Consider the following 19466-nt stretch of genomic DNA (forward strand, 5'->3'; position numbering starts at 1 on the left):
GGAAGCCACTCCTTAGTAAAAGGCACATGACGGCCCGCTTGGAGTCTGCCAAAAGGCACCTAAAGGACTGTCAGACCATGAGAAACAAGATTCTCTGGTCTGATGAACGGTTTACCTTCCAACAGGACAACGACCCTAATCACACAGCCAAGACACGTCTCTGAATGGTCTTGGGTGGCCCAGCCAGAGCCTGAACTTGAACCCGATAGAACATCTCTGGTGAGATCTGAAGATAGCTGTGCAGCAACGCTTCCCATCCAACCAGATAGAGCTTGAGAGGATCTGCAGAGAAGAATGGGAGAAATTCCCCAAATACAGGTGTGCCAAGCTTGTAGCGTCACACCCAAGAAGACTCGAGGCTGCGAAAGGTGCTTCAACAAAGTACTGAGTAAAGGGTATGAATTCTTATGTAAATGTAATATTTCAGTTTTATTTCTTATACATTTGCTAAAATGTCTAAAGCTGTTTTTGCTTTGTCATTATGGGGTGTTGTGTGTAGATTGGGGGGGCGGGAAAAACAATTTGCTCAATTTTAGAGTAAGGCTGTAACGTAACAAAATGTGGAAAAAGTCAAGGGGTCTGAATACTTTCCGACTGCACTGTAGCTGTAAGTGATATTTCACATTTCCACAGTATATTTTTTTAGGGCAGTTGAATTGTGGGTACATACCACAATGTTGTAATTTTAATCAGACAGATTCCCATTCTGTTTGATTTTAATAAATACTTTAGGATCAGAAGGAGCAAGCTGCAAAGCGACAGGCTCCTGCCACTAGCCTTGCCCCTGTCCAATGGATAGAGGGACAGCAGAGGCAACATAATTCACCAAAGACCTGGACGAAAAAGGTCTAAGAAGGCCTCGAGACAAGGTAAGTGTTATGTACCTATTTCGTTGTTTGTTTACGCATGTAAAGTGTAACCATTTTTTCTAAATAGGTACCATATGCCAGTCCTGGCTGCCTCATGTTCATTGTATATTATTGTCATCAAAAGTCACGGCGGAGGACTTGGACCTTACCGGAACAGGTGACCATATTGCAGCTAATGGCAGGGGTGAGTATCGCCCTAAATAGAGCTTTACCTTGGGGCATGACCCTAAAACAAGGTTGTCCACCGGCCCCCCCCCAGAAGTTTCACATTTTAGTTTTCATAAAACTATTTTTATTTTGAACCTGTATCTGCTTTCTCATTCTTGTTTATCTGTTTCTACATGTCTGATCTTCTGTCTGCAATCCTGGCGCAGCTTTTTATTATTTTTACTACTCATCTTGATCTAGGAAAACCTCAAGATGACTGTGTACATTAAAGTCTAATCTTTTAGTGTGATTCACTTGAAAAATTAGAACCTTCACCTATGTTATTCCTCATTTTAATTATTTTTTTCAGAACGTCAAAAGACTGAAGGAGACCAGCTTCCTTGAATAAAAGCAGGCAGAGCTGGACATCAACGACGCTGTGCTTCAGGAGTGGGCTGCTGAGGTGCAGCAGTGGCCAGAAGGTATGTTAGGTTCTGAACAAAACTCTAAATGGACAACCAGAAAAAGCTCAAGTTTATTCGACCCACAAGCATATACACTGCTCAAAAAAATAAAGGGAACACTTAAACAACACAATGTAACTCCAAGTTAATCACACTTCTGTGAAATCAAACTGTCCACTTAGGAAGAAACACTGATTGACAATACATTTCACATAATAATAATAATATGCCATTTAGCAGACGCTTTTATCCAAAGCGACTTACAGCATGCTGTTGTGCAAATGGAATAGACAACAGGTGGAAATTATAGGCAATTAGCAAGACACCCCCAATAAAGGACTGGTTTTGCAGGTGGTGACCACAGACCACTTCTCAGTTCCTATGCTTCCTGGCTGATGTTTTGGTCACTTTTGAATGCTGGCGGTGCTTTCACTCTAGTGGTAGCATGAGACGGAGTCTACAACCCACACAAGTGGCTCAGGTAGTGCAGCTCATCCAGGATGGCACATCAATGCGAGCTGTGGCAAGAAGGTTTGCTGTGTCTGTCAGCGTAGTGTCCAGAGCATGGAGGCGCTACCAGGAGACAGGCCAGTACATCAGGAGACGTGGAGGAGGCCGTAGGAGGGCAACAACACAGCAGCAGGACTGCTACCTCCGCCTTTGTGCAAGGAGGAGCAGGAGGAGCACTGCCAGAGCCCTGCAAAATGACCTCCAGCAGGCCACAAATGTGCACGTGTCTGCTCAAAGGAGGAGCACATGTGACAGACGTGACAGAGTCTGGAGACGCCGTGGAGAACGTTCTGCTGCCTGCAACATCCTCCAGCATGACCGGTTTGGCGGTGGGTCAGTCATGGTGTGGGGTGGCATTTCTTTGGGGGGCCACACAGCCCTCCATGTGCTTGCCAGAGGTAGCCTGACTGCCATTAGGTACCGAGATGAGATCCTCAGACACCTTGTGAGTCCATATGCTGGTGCGGTTGGCGCTGGGTTCCTCCTAATGCAAGACAATGCTAGACCTCATGTGGCTGGAGTGTGTCAGCAGTTCCTGCAAGAGGAAGGCATTGATGCTATGGACTGGCCCGCCTGTTCCCCAGACCTGAATCCAATTGAGCACATCTGGGACATCATGTCTCGCTCCATCCACCAACGCCACGTTGCACCACAGACTGTCCAGGAGTTGGCGGATGCTTTAGTCCAGGTCTGGGAGGAGATCCCGCAGGAGACCATCCGCCACCTCATCAGGAGCATGCCCAGGCGTTGTAGGGAGGTCATACAGGCACGTGGAGGCCACACACTACTGAGCCTCATTTTGACTTGTTTTAAGGACATTACATCAAAGTTGGATCAGCCTGTAGTGTGGTTTTCCACTTTAATTTTGAGGGTGACTCCAAATCCAGACCTCCATGGGTTGATATATTTGATTTCCATTGATAATTTGTGTGATTTTGTTGTCAGCACATTCAACTATGTAAAGAAAAAAGTATTTAATAAGATTATTTCATTCATTCAGATCTAGGATGTGTTAATTTAGTGTTCCCTTAATTTTTTTGAGCAGTGTATTTATACCTTCCGACTAAGTGGCGTCACCGCCTTGCATGTCTAAGGTAAACAATCCTCTGTTAGGCAGAAACACAGTATGTTCCTCTCACTGGTATTGTCATGGCCTGCTTAAGTCTAGGACCCTCATGGGCGTGGAAGTATGTGTATGGGATTGGACTGTAGTCAGACTGAGGTTGTGGACAGGTGTCTTTTATACTGATAACAAGTTCAAACAGGTGCCATTAATACAGGTAACGAGTGGAGGACAGAGGAGCCTCTTAAAGAAGTTACAGGTCTGTGAGAGCCAGAAATCTTGCTTGTTTGTAGGTGACCAAATACTTATTTTCCACCATAATTTGCAAATAAATTCATTAAAAATCCTACAATGTGATTTTCTGGAGAAAAAAAATCTCAATTTGTCTGTCATAGTTGACGTGTACCTATGATGAAAATTACAGGCCTCTCATCTTTTTAAGTGGGAGAACTTGAACAATTGGTGGCTGACTATATACTTTTTTTCCCCACTGTACAGTACTGATAGTAAGATATAATTATTAGGCTCCCAATTCTGCCCTACAAATGCAAAACGCAGGAACTACTAATTTTTTTTTACTGCTAAATCTGACTTCAAATTATTTTTCTGTCTAGACAGAAAGCAATTTCTGATAATCCATGATATATTCTGATCAACTGGCTTGTTCCTGTGTCAGGAAACCATTACAACAGATAAAATATGTTTAACCAAATTCGTAGTTACTGCGTTTTGCCTTTGTAGGGCAGTCTTGCCAAAGTAATATAGTGTTATTGGTTGCACTATTGCCGGGTCACATCCCTGTTGCCCCTGTAGAATTGGACAGTAAGCCTTCCCAGTCTAGTCCACTGATGCTGCCACTGATGCTGTCCCAGCGCACAAATTTAGGCTACAACAGTCATTCTGTGTTTTACCTGATCGTCAATAAAGACCGTGAGCTGTGGGACAATTAATAATCTACACTCTTAGAAAGAAAGAGTTGTATCTGATTTAAATGGCTCGATCTGGAACCTTTTTTTTTTTAGAGGGTTCCCCTACAGGCACAAATGGTGCCACAAAGCACTCTTCTTTTTTTTTTCTGAGTGTACTGTGAATAACATCTCAATATACAAGCTTACGTTACAGCTACAACGTTGGCCAGAGCGAATAAAGATCACTTCCAGTATACAAGATCATAAAGCACTACACATAACTAATTAAAATAAAATAATAGTCTAGAATTATGCTGGCTGAAATACAGAAATGACTAGATTATTGGTCATTTCTTCTCCGATAATTTACCTCGCTTTCACTTTAAAATAGCTAGCTAGCTACGTCCAAATAAGCAGATATGCTTTTTTTATACTAATAGCACAAACTCCGAGAGCATCAAGTTAAGGGCTTCAGAAGGGGCGTGGCATTGATGGAGTTCGATGCGCCATGAGTTTTTGCAATTAGTACATTAAAACATTGTGCTAATTTGTACATATAGTACATAATTAATGAGACTGAGTTGGAGATTCTCCCCTTTGGTGACATATTACTTTGTAGCTCCAACAGTTCGGTCTGGACAGTCGGTTTCGTAAAATGACCTCTTCGAAATGAGGAAGTCTGCGACAGAGTTCAGACGACTGGCGTAAAGCTTGTGGATGTCATAGATCCAAACAACCGACACTGTCGTGAGTATCATCTGTCGATGGTGGTGACTTATTAGTTGTAGCTCAAATGGTTCACGTTTTACACACGATTTTGTGACGAATGTCTTCTTCGGATCCTCTCATGTGTAGAAAAAGACCGCTTCCACAAGCCCCATTATTTGGAATAGGCGCAAACTTTATATGGGCGGAAAGAGGGGATTGAGCTGCAGCCACTACAATAAACTGTAAGTGTCTAGCATAAAAACACAGGGGGCGCTATTCAAAATGAAGTCACTGTGTGATGCACGGGTGCGTCAATCGACTGTAGGGGTTAATATGGTGTTGGGCCTTCACGAGCCGCCAGAACAGCTTCAATGCGCCAAGGCATAGATTCTACAAGTGTCTGGAACTCTATTGGAGGGATGCGACACCATTCTTCCACGAGAAATTTGATAATTTGGTGTTTCGTTGATGGTGTTGGAAAATGCTGTCTCAGGCACTGCTTCAGAATCTCCCATAAGTGTCCAATTGGGTTGAGATCTGGTGACTGAGACACACACAAACCTTTTAAACCCCCTATGCTCCTTTTATAATTTTTGTACATAACCCTAAGCATGATGGAATGTTAATTGCTTAACCCGAAACGTTTGACCCAAGTTAAACAATTTAAAGGCAATGCTACCAAATACTAATTGAGTGTATGTAAAATTATGACCCACTGGGAATGTGATGAAAGAAATAAAAGCTGAAATAAATCATTCTCTCTACTATTATTCTGACATTTCACATTCTTAAAATAAAGTGGTGATCCTAACTGACCTAAGACAGGGAATTTTTACTAGGATTAAATGTCAGGAATTGTGAAAAACTGAGTTTAAATGTATTTGGCTAGGGTGTATGTACATTTCTGACTTCAACTGTGTAAGCCTAGATGTAAATCATTGGTCCTGTACTGTCAAATCTAAAATTGCAATGCTGAGAAAAAAAGTGGGCAAATAATTGTATATATTAAATATTATATTTAAAGGGGCAATCTGCATTTGCTACATACATTTTTGGACTAATGAATGAATGATATAAATAAAAAATACAATTTTATTTGTCACATACACGTGTTTAGCAGATCTTATTGTAGGTGTAGCAAAATGCTTGTGCTTCAAGCTCCGACAGTAATGTCTAACAAGTAATGTCTAACAATTTCACAACATATACCCAATACACACAAATCTAAGTAAGGAATGGAATTTAAGAATATATATATATATATATGGACAAGCAATGACAGAGCGGCATGGACTATGATACAGTAGACTATATATACATTGATTCTTGAAGGATATAACTTATGCCTCATGAGCTTAGTTCAACTGTCACACCCTATCAAAACCCAAAATATAAGCTTGTTTTACTCCAATGTTTGTAAACAATGTAAATATAAAGAAAAACTGCATCCTCAAAACTTGGTAAAAAATAAAATGTTAACATCATGGATGGTCAGTCCGTTTATCGTTATATTAATTAATGTGAGAGTGGTTACATTTTTCCAGGCCCATCCCTCAGCTTTTTACCATACCATAACAGAGGCGGGGTGGCTACTTAGTTATTGTTTCAACTACAGATCAGCCCTTTAAATTATTGGAGTTTTATGTGCGGTAATGAGTATAAAATCCCACATGCATTCATTTCATTCTTTGATGACATGAGAATTAGGTTTTGAAGGTGAATAATAGCCTAATAGGCCTAATAACTAAATCAAAGCATTCACGACCCTAATGTAGGGCGGCAGGTAGCTTAGTGGTTAAGAGCGTTGTGCCAGTAACCGAAAGGTCGCTGGTTCTAATCCCCGAACCGACTAGGTGAAAAATCTGTCGATGTGCCCTTGAGCAAGGCACTTAACCCTAATTGCTCCTGTAAGTCGCTCTGGATAAAAGCGTCTGCTAAATGACTAATTATTATTATTATAATGCATTTTACCTAAAGTCATATCTTATAAAAATAATTCATGACAGCTGTAATGGAAACAGGAAGTTTCGGTAGGATACAATTTTATAAATTCCAACAGATAATTTTTTCATTGGACATGGTGGGATCTTTTTGTGTAGGTAAAATTAGTTACCAGAGAAATGGCGGTGGAAACGCCTTTATGAACAAATATTGATTTGATATAATAATTATCACATGAAAGTACATTTGGATGTGGCGCGCGCGCGCAGGGAGGCCCCGAGTGTTCCCCAATGCTGGATGAACATTTTGGGATTCCCTGGTGTAGAGAATCATTGTACCATCTAAACCAGGGGTGTCAAACTCATTCCATGGAGGGCAGAGTGTCTGCAGGTATTTGTTTTTTCCTTTCAATTAAGACATAGACAACCAGGTGAGAGGAGTTTTATACTAATTACTGACCTTAATTAATCAATCAAGTACAAGGTTGGAGCGAAAGCCCGCAGACACTCGGCCCTCCGTGGAATTAGTTTGACACGTGATCTAAACTGCTGTGAAATATATTTTCCATAACCAAAAACATTGTAGCCTAAAAGATGCACACACAAATCTTAAAACCGGGAGCCATAGCGCACATAAAACAGTTCTACCGCTTCTTAGTATGAAAAAGTATGAAAATGTATGCATTGTTGGTGAAACCATAATATGGAGAGGAAGTACAAAACCAACGACGCTAGACGGAGAGGAATTTGCTTAAGCAAAAGGCAGTTTATTAAACACAGAGATAGCTGGTACTGCTCAAGCTACATGCATGGGATCCTGCTAATTAACATGCATGGACCTAATCATATGCCACGCTAATGGTGTCAGCTGAGAAGGATAAAAAACAGAGTTTACATCATTACTTTATACAATGTAACACAAAGGAAGGGGTCCTTCTTCTAGTCCCTTGATTGGTTCCCGAGGCGTAGGAGGCGGGTCTGCTCTGTCCAGAGTAGAAGCCCCATTGGTGCACGGCAGAGTCCTCTGCCCTTGGCACCCGACCAGTAGAAAGAAGTGGAGTTTGTGTGTGCGTCCACGAACTCGTGAGGCATGAGAATGAGTGTGCGTATGCATGGAGATGTGTGTGTGAATGTGTGTATGTTCTCAAGGGAAAACTCGTGGGGAGCAATCAGTGATTGTGGCCTGTGGCGTGGGTGTTGTCCTTGACAAGATATGGTCCTCTGTCCATTGTTCTTGCATAGGAACAGCATTGATTGAAAACAAGCTCCTAACACAAAATGGGTCATGCACAACATTTTAGTCAGACCAAGCTATAACATTTTATATTTACTACGACAAATCCCCCTCTTCACGTCTACTAGACGTGATCCATTAATTATGTTGACATTAAGCATAGTTGAATCAGTCTTAAAAGAAAAACAATAATGTAGAAAAGAAAAACAACACATGATAACGCATAATGCAATTTGTAAAAAAAAAAAATAACCAGCCCCCTCTAGCATACTAATTATATGGGCAGTTAATGAAAGAATGTTAGTCCCCCTCTAGTGCACGATTAAATACATTAAAGCTGTTGTTCAAATTCTATTTCATCTTCATTTTGGTGTCAAATTGTGGTTTTGGCTGCTCAATTCAGCCCTGACTTCTGTCAGTGTTCTAGAAGGAGTGGGGGCTGGTGTGCAATGTGTTAGATGGTGCCAGGGTGCGCCTGATTTACCTCTGACCTGGACTGAGTGTGAAGTAACCTCCTTCACTTCGTACGGTCCAGTCCACCTGGGTTCCAGCCACTTTCTCTTGTGGACTTTAACCCTCACCCAGTCTCCCACGTTTACCTTCAGTGTCAGCATACTTCCCGACAGCTCCCCCTCTTGGGCCTTCTGCGCCTGAGAAGAGAGTGCTGCAGAAAATTCCGTCAATTTCTTCACATAATCAGTCATTTCTATCTGTTGTACATCAAGGGAGGGCATATGACCTCCCTCCCTTGGTGGACCTATGTTAATTTTGTTCCTTCACAAACCTTTGTTATTTTAGCTTTAAATGTTTGGTTGGGACTGTGGATGTTACTGAACCGAATCTGTGCATGATTCCGAATCTTACCTCCACCTTTTTCAGGTGTTTGTTGCTAAAAATGTGTGGTTGTCAGATCTTATCTGCCTTGGTATACCATATCTGGGTATTAACTTAGTTTGTAGCCACTTAATGACTGACCTATCATCCTCTAATTCTGTAGTTTTCTGTAGTAATTGCCTCTACCCATTTTGAAAACCTGTCTACAGTTTCTGTCATGTGAGGGTGCCACCAGATGTGTGGGACTGGGCAGAGTCTAGCTGGTTCAAGTAGTCTTCCATCATTTCGTCCTGTCCTCTGCCGCCCCCTCCTGGGCCCAGACTGAATGTTCATAGGGTCCTGCTGAGCTCTGTAACTGTGCTATATCGCCTTGGTTGAGTTCAGTCTGTGATGTGGGTGGTAGTAGTATTGGATGAGGATCAAGCCTTCGGGCACCTGGAGTTCAGACAGGTGGGGTTATGGTTGTTGTGGGGGTCCTCCCCTTCCTCTACCTCTCCATTGTGGTGTACCTCTGCCTCTTCCCCTCCCTGGGGGTTGATGGTTAGATTTCTGCAGATCCCAACAATCACGCTTGAAATGTCCAGTTCTTCCACAATGGTAGCACAGGTAGTTCCCTCTTCTAGGAGGACCCGGTGGAGTGCCCCGCTGAGGCCATGGTTGTGGTTGTGGGCCAAAAGTCATGGTGCCTTTTAGGCTGTATAGTGAGGTGGGGCCAGGAGTGGTGCTGGTGTCTGGGGCGACTGTAGGAGACCCTTTCACACACATTGTGACAGATTTTTTAGGTTGCACCCTCCTACTCTCCTCTATTTCCCATGTCCCTACTCTCAACTCTTCCTCTGCTCTCTCTGTCATTCGTTGTTCTAGGTATTCATTAAATTTGGGTTTAGTTATGTTTGGCCCTGCCATCTTGCTTTCTCTATCTTTATACACTTATCCCGTCCCTGGTGTTTTATTTCCAAGGATGTATTATCGGTATCAAATACAGACTTATCTCATGTATGACACCCTCGCATATAAAGAGGCTAATTTATATAATTTGTAATGCAATTATTATCATAAGAATAAGAATTCCAATCACATACACCAATGCAGTAATTTCTACACACAGCACACACCACGCTTTAGTTATCTAACGCTTGTTCTAGAATCATGCACAACTTCAATATCAGTTTCCCCAGTCCCTGGTTCCTGAAAGCCTAGGTCAAATTCACTCAGTTCAACAGATTAGTATTCAGTTTCATAAGTCTCACTATAACTTCCCATCATCCATTACACGTTATAATACATCAAAACACAGACACGTTAAAATATAAACACAGCAAAACAAAACTGCCAATTAGAATACAATACCTTAAAAAATTTAGGTTACCAGAGCGTCCTAAAACATAGTCTCAGTTCAACTGCCACCCTTCACACAACCTTATACTTATGTGAAATCACAGAAGCAACTGGATCCCTATCAAAGGATTTTCTTTAGACAACTCAATCACTAGGAAAGACTTAGTCTCAGCTTAATTGTACCTTTCACACAACCATTTATATGGAACGTTTTAAATGTGAAATCACAAAGATAACTGGCATCCCCGGGAATTTAGTACCTCTGGTCAATTTCGGTGATTCTCCCCCATTTTAATTTCTAGAACACTGCCACAGTTTAACTTCACCTCTCTCGCAACCTATAGGGTAGGACCTCCCCTATAGGATATATTTTATGCGAGAGATTTCAGAACAAACTGGGTCCCTTAGGAATCTAGATTTATGGGTCAAATCTTATCCACCAATGCGTCAATCCGTAGTTTGACACATTCTGGATACGTTTATTCCTTTATTCCTTATTCCTTATTCCTTTATTCCTTATTCCTTTATTCCTTATTCCTTTATTCCTTATTCCTTTATACAGTATAAAACACAGTACCAGATATCTAATGTATGCCTTAATTCATTAGGATGGAAAATTATTTAACAAGTATTCATACTCACACTCAGTACTTCTGATCAAAATTTGGTATTGGTCTATAATACAATATGCAAGATTTCGTTTTAACAGGCTCTGCATACCTTTTTAGAAGAGCGCTCTGATCAGGTTCCTGAGGCAAGACGAATAGTTGATGTCTCCTGGATTTTCAGGTCACTCTTCCGTCTGTTTTTAGATCGATGATTTGCCTTTTCCTCTCGCACCAACTTTTAGATCGAATTAAAAACCATCCTCTGCTACCATTTTGTTGGTGAAACCATAATATGGAGAGGAAGTACAAAACCAACGACGCTAGACGGAGAGGAATTTGCTTAAGCAAAAGGCAGTTTATTAAACACAGAGATAGCTGGTACTGCTCAAGCTACATGCATGGGATCCTGCTAATTAACATGCATGGACCTAATCATATGCCACGCTAATGGTGTCAGCTGAGAAGGATAAAAAAACAGAGTTTACAGCATTACTTTATACAATGTAACACAAAGGAAGGGGTCCTTCTTCTAGTCCCTTGATTGGTTCCTGAGGCGTAGGAGGCGGGTCTGCTCTGTCCAGAGTAGAAGCCCCATTGGTGCACGGCAGAGTCCTCTGCCCTTGGCACCCGACCAGTAGAAAGAAGTGGAGTTTGTGTGTGCGTCCACGAACTCGTGAGGCATGAGAATGAGTGTGCGTATGCATGGAGATGTGTGTGTGAATGTGTGTATGTTCTCAAGGGAAAACTCGTGGGGAGCAATCAGTGATTGTGGCCTGTGGCGTGGGTGTTGTCCTTGACAAGATATGGTCCTCTGTCCATTGTTCTTGCATAGGAACAGCATTGATTGAAAACAAGCTCCTAACACAAAATGGGTCATGCACAACATTTTAGTCAGACCAAGCTATAACATTTTATATTTACTACGACAGCATTCACTACTGTAAATCGCTCTGGATAAGAGCGTCTGCTAAATTACTAAAATGTAAAATGTCTTAGCCTTGTTTTCAATGAGAATGACAGTAACATGTGACATATTGCAGCTTTAAGCGAAAAGGTACATTTTGTATGCACTACATCCTCAGGCACTGACTTTTATCTGGTGGGAAAATTGGCATATATTCGCATGAAAATCTGTATACAATTGGGTGGAAACCTAGCTAATGACATCCTTAACGAGGCTCATCTCACATTGGTGACTGCAGATCAAGGCTGAGAAGTGTGCTTAACCTTTCTCAAAGTCAATGAAAACGGTAGGTAAACACTAGGAGACCACGCCTATCCTTTATCAGTATGCTATAATTTAGTTGCCAATCTGCAGAGGTCATACCACCAGAACTTGTGTGAAACTCCTTGGGCCAGAGCTATATGTGAGTATCCCAGTCTTTAGCCATATGAAACATTTTATTTCAGTCTTGGTATAGGAAAGCCATTTAGAAAAGGTAGGCTATATGGAAAATCAGGAGTAGGATTTTTGGATTTGCATTATTATGTTATTCACGTTCCAAATTTTTTTGGCAGGTTGTTGCATGTTTTTCTCCTTTAACGTGACCATGAGGACAACTGAGAAAGGTCTGTTTTGCCACCTCTACATGTTACTGCTTTTTGTGTAAGTATGGCTACAGGTATTTAAAATAAGTTCCCATTAATTCCAGAATATATACTTTAGGGGTTTACATTGTCCACTCTAAATTGAACCTACCATTTCTTCCTTTAGTTTTAAAAAAAGTTTATGAAAAGTGAGCAAAATGTTGTGAGTCAGTTCATGTTTTTGTGGTATACCATACATATGGCTTTGGTGCAATGACTTGTAATTCACAGGGATACACAGATATTTAAGAAAAAGTAAGCATAGTCTGGACTGATTGTTATATATATATATATATATATAGATTAGTATTTTAAATCAAGGTTTCTTTATTTGGCTTTTCAATATTTACAGACGCTCATGCCCCCCCAATCCCATGCTCCATTGACTGATTATTTTCTCCCATCTGTGTATGATATCTGTTGAAACAGCATGGTACCTGAGTAAAGCCTCTCGTCAACATTTCAGTCTCTATTATCTAGCTGATGACCTTTGATAAATGGTACGACATTAATTGCAGAACAAGGTGACTTTGGTAAAGTGAATACACTGCTTAGGGAAGTGCAAGGTGGCACCAATATCTTTTTTTACTGTGAGTTTATACACCATTCATAACCCTCAAACACCAATATTTAGATGACAAACAAATGATGAGTCAATCCTTTGTTGTATGATTTACTTTTAGAGGTTTTTGCCAAGGAAAGGACCTCTTCTTCAATGACTATAAAGGACTCCTACTCCCAGAATCCTACAAGATTGGCTGGATGGAGGACATTGATGACAACAAGTTAATCTCTGACATCACCATCCCTGGTACCCATGACACCATGGCTCTCTATGGAGGCCCAGCGGCAGAGTGTCAGGCCTGGGATTTGGGGGATCAGCTGAGGGCCGGCATACGCTATCTGGACCTCAGGATATTTGCCTTTGAAAACAAACTCTATATCATGCACTGGGTTGTCTACCAACACACGTCATTCAATGATGTCCTTGACACGATCAGAGCATTTCTGTCCGAATTCAGAAGTGAGGCGGTTCTCATTAGAGTAAAGCCTGATTTGTTTGATAAAGAGAATGTTGAGGAGCTGGTTGGAAAAATGATTAGTGATGATAAAGATGTATGGGTGAAGTCTGACATGCCAACTATGGCTGAGGCAAGAGGAAAGGTGATATTTGTACAGAAATCCAGCTTTAAGCTGGGCATTCCTCTCTTGGAAACCGACAGCAAGGGTGACTATGAAGTTACTCATATTGCAGACAAGGAGAACAAAATTGTGAAACACTTGACACAAGCTTCAGGCGATTGTGGTGGTGATTATCTAGTTCTTAGCTACTCCAGTGGCACTGGCATTGGCACACTGTTGGGCATGTTTCTAACTCCCAAGAAGGTGGCTGAAAAGATTAACCCCTGGCTCGATCAGTATCTGAGACAGTTCTCCAGTGACCACACCAGGGCATGTTTCGGGGTGATTGCCATGGACTTTCCTGGTATCGACCTCATTCAAACAGTCATTAAGCTCAATGATTGGTGAAGTGTTCACCCATGGAAGTCATAATTATATTGCTTTCTGAAATAAATGTTAGTTGACAGCATTAGATTAAGTCAAGCAACAACACATGACATATACTATACTTGATTGTGCTTATATTGAAAAGGAGCGAGATAGAAAAATATGACCAAGTAAAGACTTTAGTGATTGTAACGTGGTATTGGCATGTTACAATCAACAATAATGAAGACTTGGCACTGTAACGTCTTTGTACTTTTCCCCTGCTTGCTGTATTAAAAACAAAGAAAATCATTAAAATGGCAAAGAACAACTGTGGAGTCCTTGCTTTGTATGTGTGGTGGGGGGGTTCTTCAGTTTGTCAGGAAATGACAGGAATCCATTATATGTTTATTATTCAGTGAGGGAAGGGTTAACCTCTCAGGTCCTCTTTAAACTGAGAAGGAGGTACTGCTGGGATCTAGCTGAAACTGGCTGAGCCCTCCCTACCAGCTACTTCCTTGTAAGGAAACCAAACTGAGCAACAAGCAGACTGGTCTGCCACTGTGATTACACAGGACCTGTAGAGGGGTCCATCTCAATTGCCAGGAACGGGTGAGCTCACTTTCTCTAAAATATGTGTTTGTTGTTGAAGAATACGTTTTGAGTGAATTTAAATGGGTGTGTAGTTGTTTCATGCTCTCAAAAAGAAATGATGTAATCAAATGTAATTACAAAATAGTAAATAAATAGATTATATGGAACAATTCATACTGCAAATTGAAGTTCAACAGTTATAAAATCTATGCAAACATTTGTCATGGTTTGTTTACATTCTCTCGTGAGTCAGGGGGAGGGATTTGAGTGTTTTTCGGGAACACCCAATGGTTGAGTTCGTTTTGCATGGCTGGGTGCCCCTGGTGGGCAGACTTTGCTTATTTTCGACTATTCCATTGGTCCTTAAGTGAAATCTCCACTCACCCGGGGCACCGGGCCACGCAAAACAAACTCCACCACTGACAGAGGGATGTGTAACTCCTGGATAGTACTTTATTTCACAGTACTGTTTAAGCTCCTTTACTAGGACATTATATGGTATGGGTACTTTCTGCTGCTAACTAAAAATAATGAAACACTATTTGTAAATACATGTAGCCTACTTGGTACAAAATGGGTGGAGAGCTTTCTAATGCAAAATGGCTGCCATTGATGGCATCACCCAGGTGAGTGCTACACATTGTAAGTGGATGATGTGAGTTTCCCCCATATATATCTAAGTAAACAATCGGTAGCCTAAATTCTTTACCCTAAGGTGCTGCTGTACTGAATTAATTGAATGCATAAGTTAATTGAGCAACATGGTCATACAATTGCTGTTTCAAGTCATTTCCCAGAAGAGGGGGTTTTATGTTGTGCACTTCCTGCTCAGATGTAGCAGAGGCTCTACACCCACTCATCACCACACTTAATGACATGCCCTATCTCCTATCAGCTTTCAATGAGGCAAGAGATTACCACAATGAGGGATGGAACCTGTTTGTCACTATAACCCAATAAACACAGTAGCAGTGACAGTAAGAGTGCCCTTATTTAGGGCAGGTTCAGAGTGTGCTGTACAATGCAATACATCCTCTAACGAAATGCATAGGTGGTCCTTTAAAAAAAGTTGTATCCTACAGATACAACACAGACATGATCAGATGTTATTGGGATGCATGTGCACCTTTTAACATCATGACTCATAAGGCAACACAGTTCTTTTAACATGAAGATTATTGTTCTGCCTTCCCTTTTATCTTAGAGCTGTGTAACCAAGAGTGACCAGCATGTCAGTGACTGTGACCAAAGGCGAAGGGGTGACTGTGTTCACCGTGAACTCTAAAGAAGGAAGCAGTTGGCCCCTGCTGTGTCAAATACTTGGGACCCTGTGCTACAGCCCAGCATGCTCTGTGTCCCAGGGATTGAGGAGGCTCCAAGCAAGTTCCCAGTCAGCTCTGGGGGTGGGTGAACTAAAATAACACACAGACCAGATGTGCGCACACACACCACAACATACATGTCTATCATCAGTATTGTCTATCATTACTGGGTCACAATTGTCATCGGAAGTGAGAGAGATTTATCGAAAATTATTATTTTCTTATTTCACAGACTATACAGATCATGGTGGGAGTACTCAACATTGGCTTGGGAGCGATCCTTGTTAGCACTGATTATTCTGGCCTACTGCGATGGAATGGGACCCCTTATTGGCTTGGTGGTGTGGTAAGCTTACTTTATTTTGTTATCTTTTACCATGTTATCATGTTTAGTATGAAAGCACATGATTTCACTTGGAGTTATAACCACAATAAACAAAGGAAACATATAAGTCACTTTATTTGTTTTTTAATTTCGGCCTTCCTACCCACACTTAAGTAGTCTTTTTTATCAAATGAAAGGTTAAAGTCAAATGTCTGTGTATTTTCTTGCGAAATGTTTGTTAATTATCAGGACAAATAATGTGTCGCTTGTGTGTATTTGATTTTGATATTTGTGTGCCCTCTCCTTAGTTTATAGCAGTTGGCATCATGTGTATCTTGGCTGAGAAGTTCCCCAGTCCCTGCTTGGTGAGTTGTTCACTGATGCACATACCTTAACTGTTTCCTGTCATTCCTTAGCCTCATTCCCTTCCTCCATTGAACAATCATTCAATCTGATCCAGTTGAATTATAATTATCAACTGAATATCTGAGACAACTGGTACTCAGTGGTTTACTCAATTGACTCAAACTGGTTTTGTATTCCCTGATTGTGTTTTAGGTGGGCATCAATGTGTTAATGAACCTGTCAGGTGCTGCTCTGGCCATTACTGGGATTGTGCTGTATGCTGTAGACCTAGCAAACAACCATTTCTGGTGGATTTGCAATGAGGACAACTACAACTGGCGAGATGAATACTATAGCGGCCAGGTGACAAAACCACCCAATGATCAGCAGAGGGATAGACTCTTGGAGAAATGCAAAGATGCCAAGCAGATTGCACAGGTGAGTGCTTTTGAATTAAGTTTTTTGATTAGATGGTTAGATGGATCAAACTGCTTAATTTAGTAATTAACATGTGTGTCCTTAAACAGCGCTAGTGGGTACCATGTTTAAAGCACACTCTAATAGCTGGGATGCCAGTCTTTCTGTATTTTCCAGTGTTCACCAACACAGCTATCTTGCTAAACAATCTAGTCAACTGTCAATATGTTCAAATCCTCCTCCATGTGTTTCCGTTCTACCATTAGATGTTGATGAATGCCTTGGACATCGTGCTCATCGTCCTTGCAGTCCTTCAGCTTTGTGTTACCATCAGCTCTGCTGTCTTGGGTCTCAAGGCTTTGCGCAAGAATGGAAAGGAGGGAAAACAGGTATGAACAGAGAACCCTTGAACAGAGCGAATACAACGGCCATACAAATGGAAGTAGAATACGGATTTGTAGATACACACACACACACAACCAAGGTAATGTTTGTTGTGTCCTGCCAAGTAATGTGTAACTTTGCACTGATATGTTGCAGAACATCCAGGACCTGGAGCAGTACAAGCCTCTGCTGGAGGAGGTCACCACTAGCCCTGCAGCTTAAAGACAGCACTGATCTGATATACTTTATTGTCTCAGAGGGGAAATTTGTCATGGACGATTAAAGAGTGCTGCTGCTTCCACATGGAATACATAAATACATAGAATCAAATGTATTCAACATACATAGAATAACATCATAATCATACACCCCCGCCACACCCACAAATGTTTTTTTGTATACACACAGTATGTAGTACATGTAGTTTACTTACTTCCTTAATTTACTGTAAAGCCTACTGTGACTTGCTTTGTTTAAATGATAACTGACACTGATTGTATGTCTTCATGCAGTTTTAGTCATGTTTTTTGTATTTGTCATTTTTTTTAAACTGGACAGTTATAAAGGGGAATATATCAAGTTAATTACTGAATTGACTGTTGTATATGATTTTCTTTTTGGAGTATTTCAATATTTCCTTACCTTATCTTTTATTCTGTTCCCCCCAAAAAATAAACAAACTGTCTTAGCTCATCAGTTTCAAAATTGTTTTACTTAACTTTGCCATCAGGTGGCAGTCATTCCCCTACAAACCTACACCATTGGTTGCTCATGTTTAAAATAAAGGGAAACACCAACATCAAGTGTCTTAAGGTCTAAGCCCCTAGGTTCCAATATCTACTAAGCTATGGAATTGTTTTAAAATGGTCATAAAATTGATAATTTAGCCATTTTATTTGGAATTTTAGGACCCCTGTAGGGATATAAAATATATATATATATATATATTTGATGAAACATTGAATTTGGCCTTTACTGCTATAACCCATAGAAACACATTGATTAACACATTTGTAAATGGTAAAACAGACAGTCCAAAAATAAATCATAAGGAATACGTTTTTGAAGTGTCTGTCCTATACACTGGCATAACACAGTTTCTCTGGACCCCCGCAAGGTTGGAGTGGACCAGAAACATAGAATGCGTCAGCCAGAGAGCCACTCAAAGTTTAGACTACCAACCACTGTCCATGGTTCTGAAATTGGGACATATCTATGCGGCTGCCTTTCGAATCGATGATAGGCTTTCTGTGGTGCCAGGGCATGTAGCCTATAGCTTTGCTTTAGCTAATGGATAAATGTTTATTGGTAGGCCTATTTGGTCGTCATGTTCTCATGTTAAGCTTAACATTTCACGAAGCTATACACGGTGTCGCAAGGCTGCCATGATTTAGACTTCTGGCTTGTGGCAATAATGTAACTACTTGTTCAGTAATTCAAGTTGGAAATTCAAACATTGCAGATTGTAAAATGTATTTTCGATACAACAGAATACCAATTTATTTAAAAAACATACAAATGTCCTGTATAGCCTACCTGAACCTGCATGACATGAGCCTTCCTCGTGCTCTCTCCCAGCTTGGATAGGAAGTTGTTGTGTGTAAAACCAGTCTATTAATGCCAAATAATACAGTCAGTCCACCCTCAAAACACTAGCTTACAATGGATTGTTTCATTATGCAGTGTAGCCTACTATCTATAGCTACAGTGCATTCAGAAAGTGTTCCGACCCCGTCCCTTTTTCCACATTTTGTTTCATTACAGCCTTATTCTAAATCGGATTAAATGCAATATTTTCTTCATCAATCTACACACAGTACCACATAATGACAAAGCGAAAACAGGTTTAGAATTGTTTGCACATAAAAACAAAACAAAAAACAGATACCTAAGTATTTAGAACCTTTGCTATGAGAGTCGAAATTGAGCTCAGGTGTATCCTGTTTCCATTGATCATCCTTGAGAGGTTTCTACAACTTGATTGGACTCCACCTGTGGTAAATTCAATTGATTGGACATAATTTGGAAAGGCACACACTGTCTATATAAGGTCCCACAGTTGACAGTGAATGTCAGAGCCAAAACCAAGCCATGAGGTCGAAGTAATTGTCCGTAGAGCTCTGAGACAGAATTGTGTCAAGGCACAGCTCTGGGGAAGGGTACCAAAAAATGTCTGCAGCATTGAAGGTCCTGAGAACAAAGTGGCCTCCATCATTCTTCAATGGAAGAAGTTTGGAACCACCAAGACTCTTCCTAGAGCTGGCCGCCCGGCCAAACTGAGCAATCGGGGGAGAAGGGCCTTGGTCAGGGAGGTGACCAAGAACCCGATGGTCACTCTGACAGAACTCCAGAGTTCCTCTGTGGAGATGGGAGAACCTCCC

General features: G+C 41.1%; 2 protein-coding genes across 3 annotated transcripts; both read left to right on the top strand.

Moving 5' to 3' along the window:
• The first annotated feature begins 4434 nt into the window (after positions 1-4434).
• Positions 4435-14020, top strand: LOC311117240 (1-phosphatidylinositol phosphodiesterase-like). Of its 2 annotated transcripts, none has more exons than XM_084157501.1 (3): positions 4435-4708; positions 12142-12229; positions 12894-14020. In XM_084157501.1, exons 2-3 carry the CDS (start codon positions 12150-12152, stop codon positions 13738-13740), a joined length of 927 nt encoding a protein of 308 aa, XP_084013627.1. In that variant the 5' UTR covers positions 4435-4708; positions 12142-12149; the 3' UTR covers positions 13741-14020. The 2 variants fall into 2 exon arrangements, with proteins under 2 accessions (XP_084013627.1, XP_084013626.1); XM_084157500.1 differs by lacking the exon at positions 4435-4708 and adding an exon at positions 11972-11990.
• A 139-nt stretch (positions 14021-14159) lies between these two features.
• LOC311123781 (uncharacterized protein) lies at positions 14160-17778 on the top strand. The gene is made up of 7 exons (XM_084158218.1): positions 14160-14310; positions 15497-15695; positions 15847-15960; positions 16248-16304; positions 16498-16722; positions 16968-17090; positions 17242-17778. Exons 2-7 carry the CDS (start codon positions 15522-15524, stop codon positions 17305-17307), a joined length of 759 nt encoding a protein of 252 aa, XP_084014344.1. The 5' UTR covers positions 14160-14310; positions 15497-15521; the 3' UTR covers positions 17308-17778.
• Positions 17779-19466: the final 1688 nt, after the last annotated feature.

The sequence above is a fragment of the Coregonus lavaretus genome, assembly GCF_964263955.1.
Source record: "Coregonus lavaretus genome assembly, chromosome: 3".
NCBI lineage: Eukaryota > Metazoa > Chordata > Actinopteri > Salmoniformes > Salmonidae > Coregonus > Coregonus lavaretus.

What these genes read in the sequence shown, in the direction of transcription:
- LOC311117240 (XM_084157501.1), top strand. Translation starts at nt 12,150, where the DNA reads ATGTTTTTCTCCTTTAACGTGACCATGAGGACAACTGAGAAAGGTCTG. An exon ending in TACATGTTACTGCTTTTTGT is followed by an intron (nt 12,230 to 12,893) that starts GTAAGTATGGCT and finishes ATTTACTTTTAG; the next exon opens with AGGTTTTTGCCAAGGAAAGG.
- LOC311123781 (XM_084158218.1), top strand. Translation starts at nt 15,522, where the DNA reads ATGTCAGTGACTGTGACCAAAGGCGAAGGGGTGACTGTGTTCACCGTG. An exon ending in GTTCCCAGTCAGCTCTGGGG is followed by an intron (nt 15,696 to 15,846) that starts GTGGGTGAACTA and finishes CTTATTTCACAG; the next exon opens with ACTATACAGATCATGGTGGG. An exon ending in ATGGAAAGGAGGGAAAACAG is followed by an intron (nt 17,091 to 17,241) that starts GTATGAACAGAG and finishes GATATGTTGCAG; the next exon opens with AACATCCAGGACCTGGAGCA.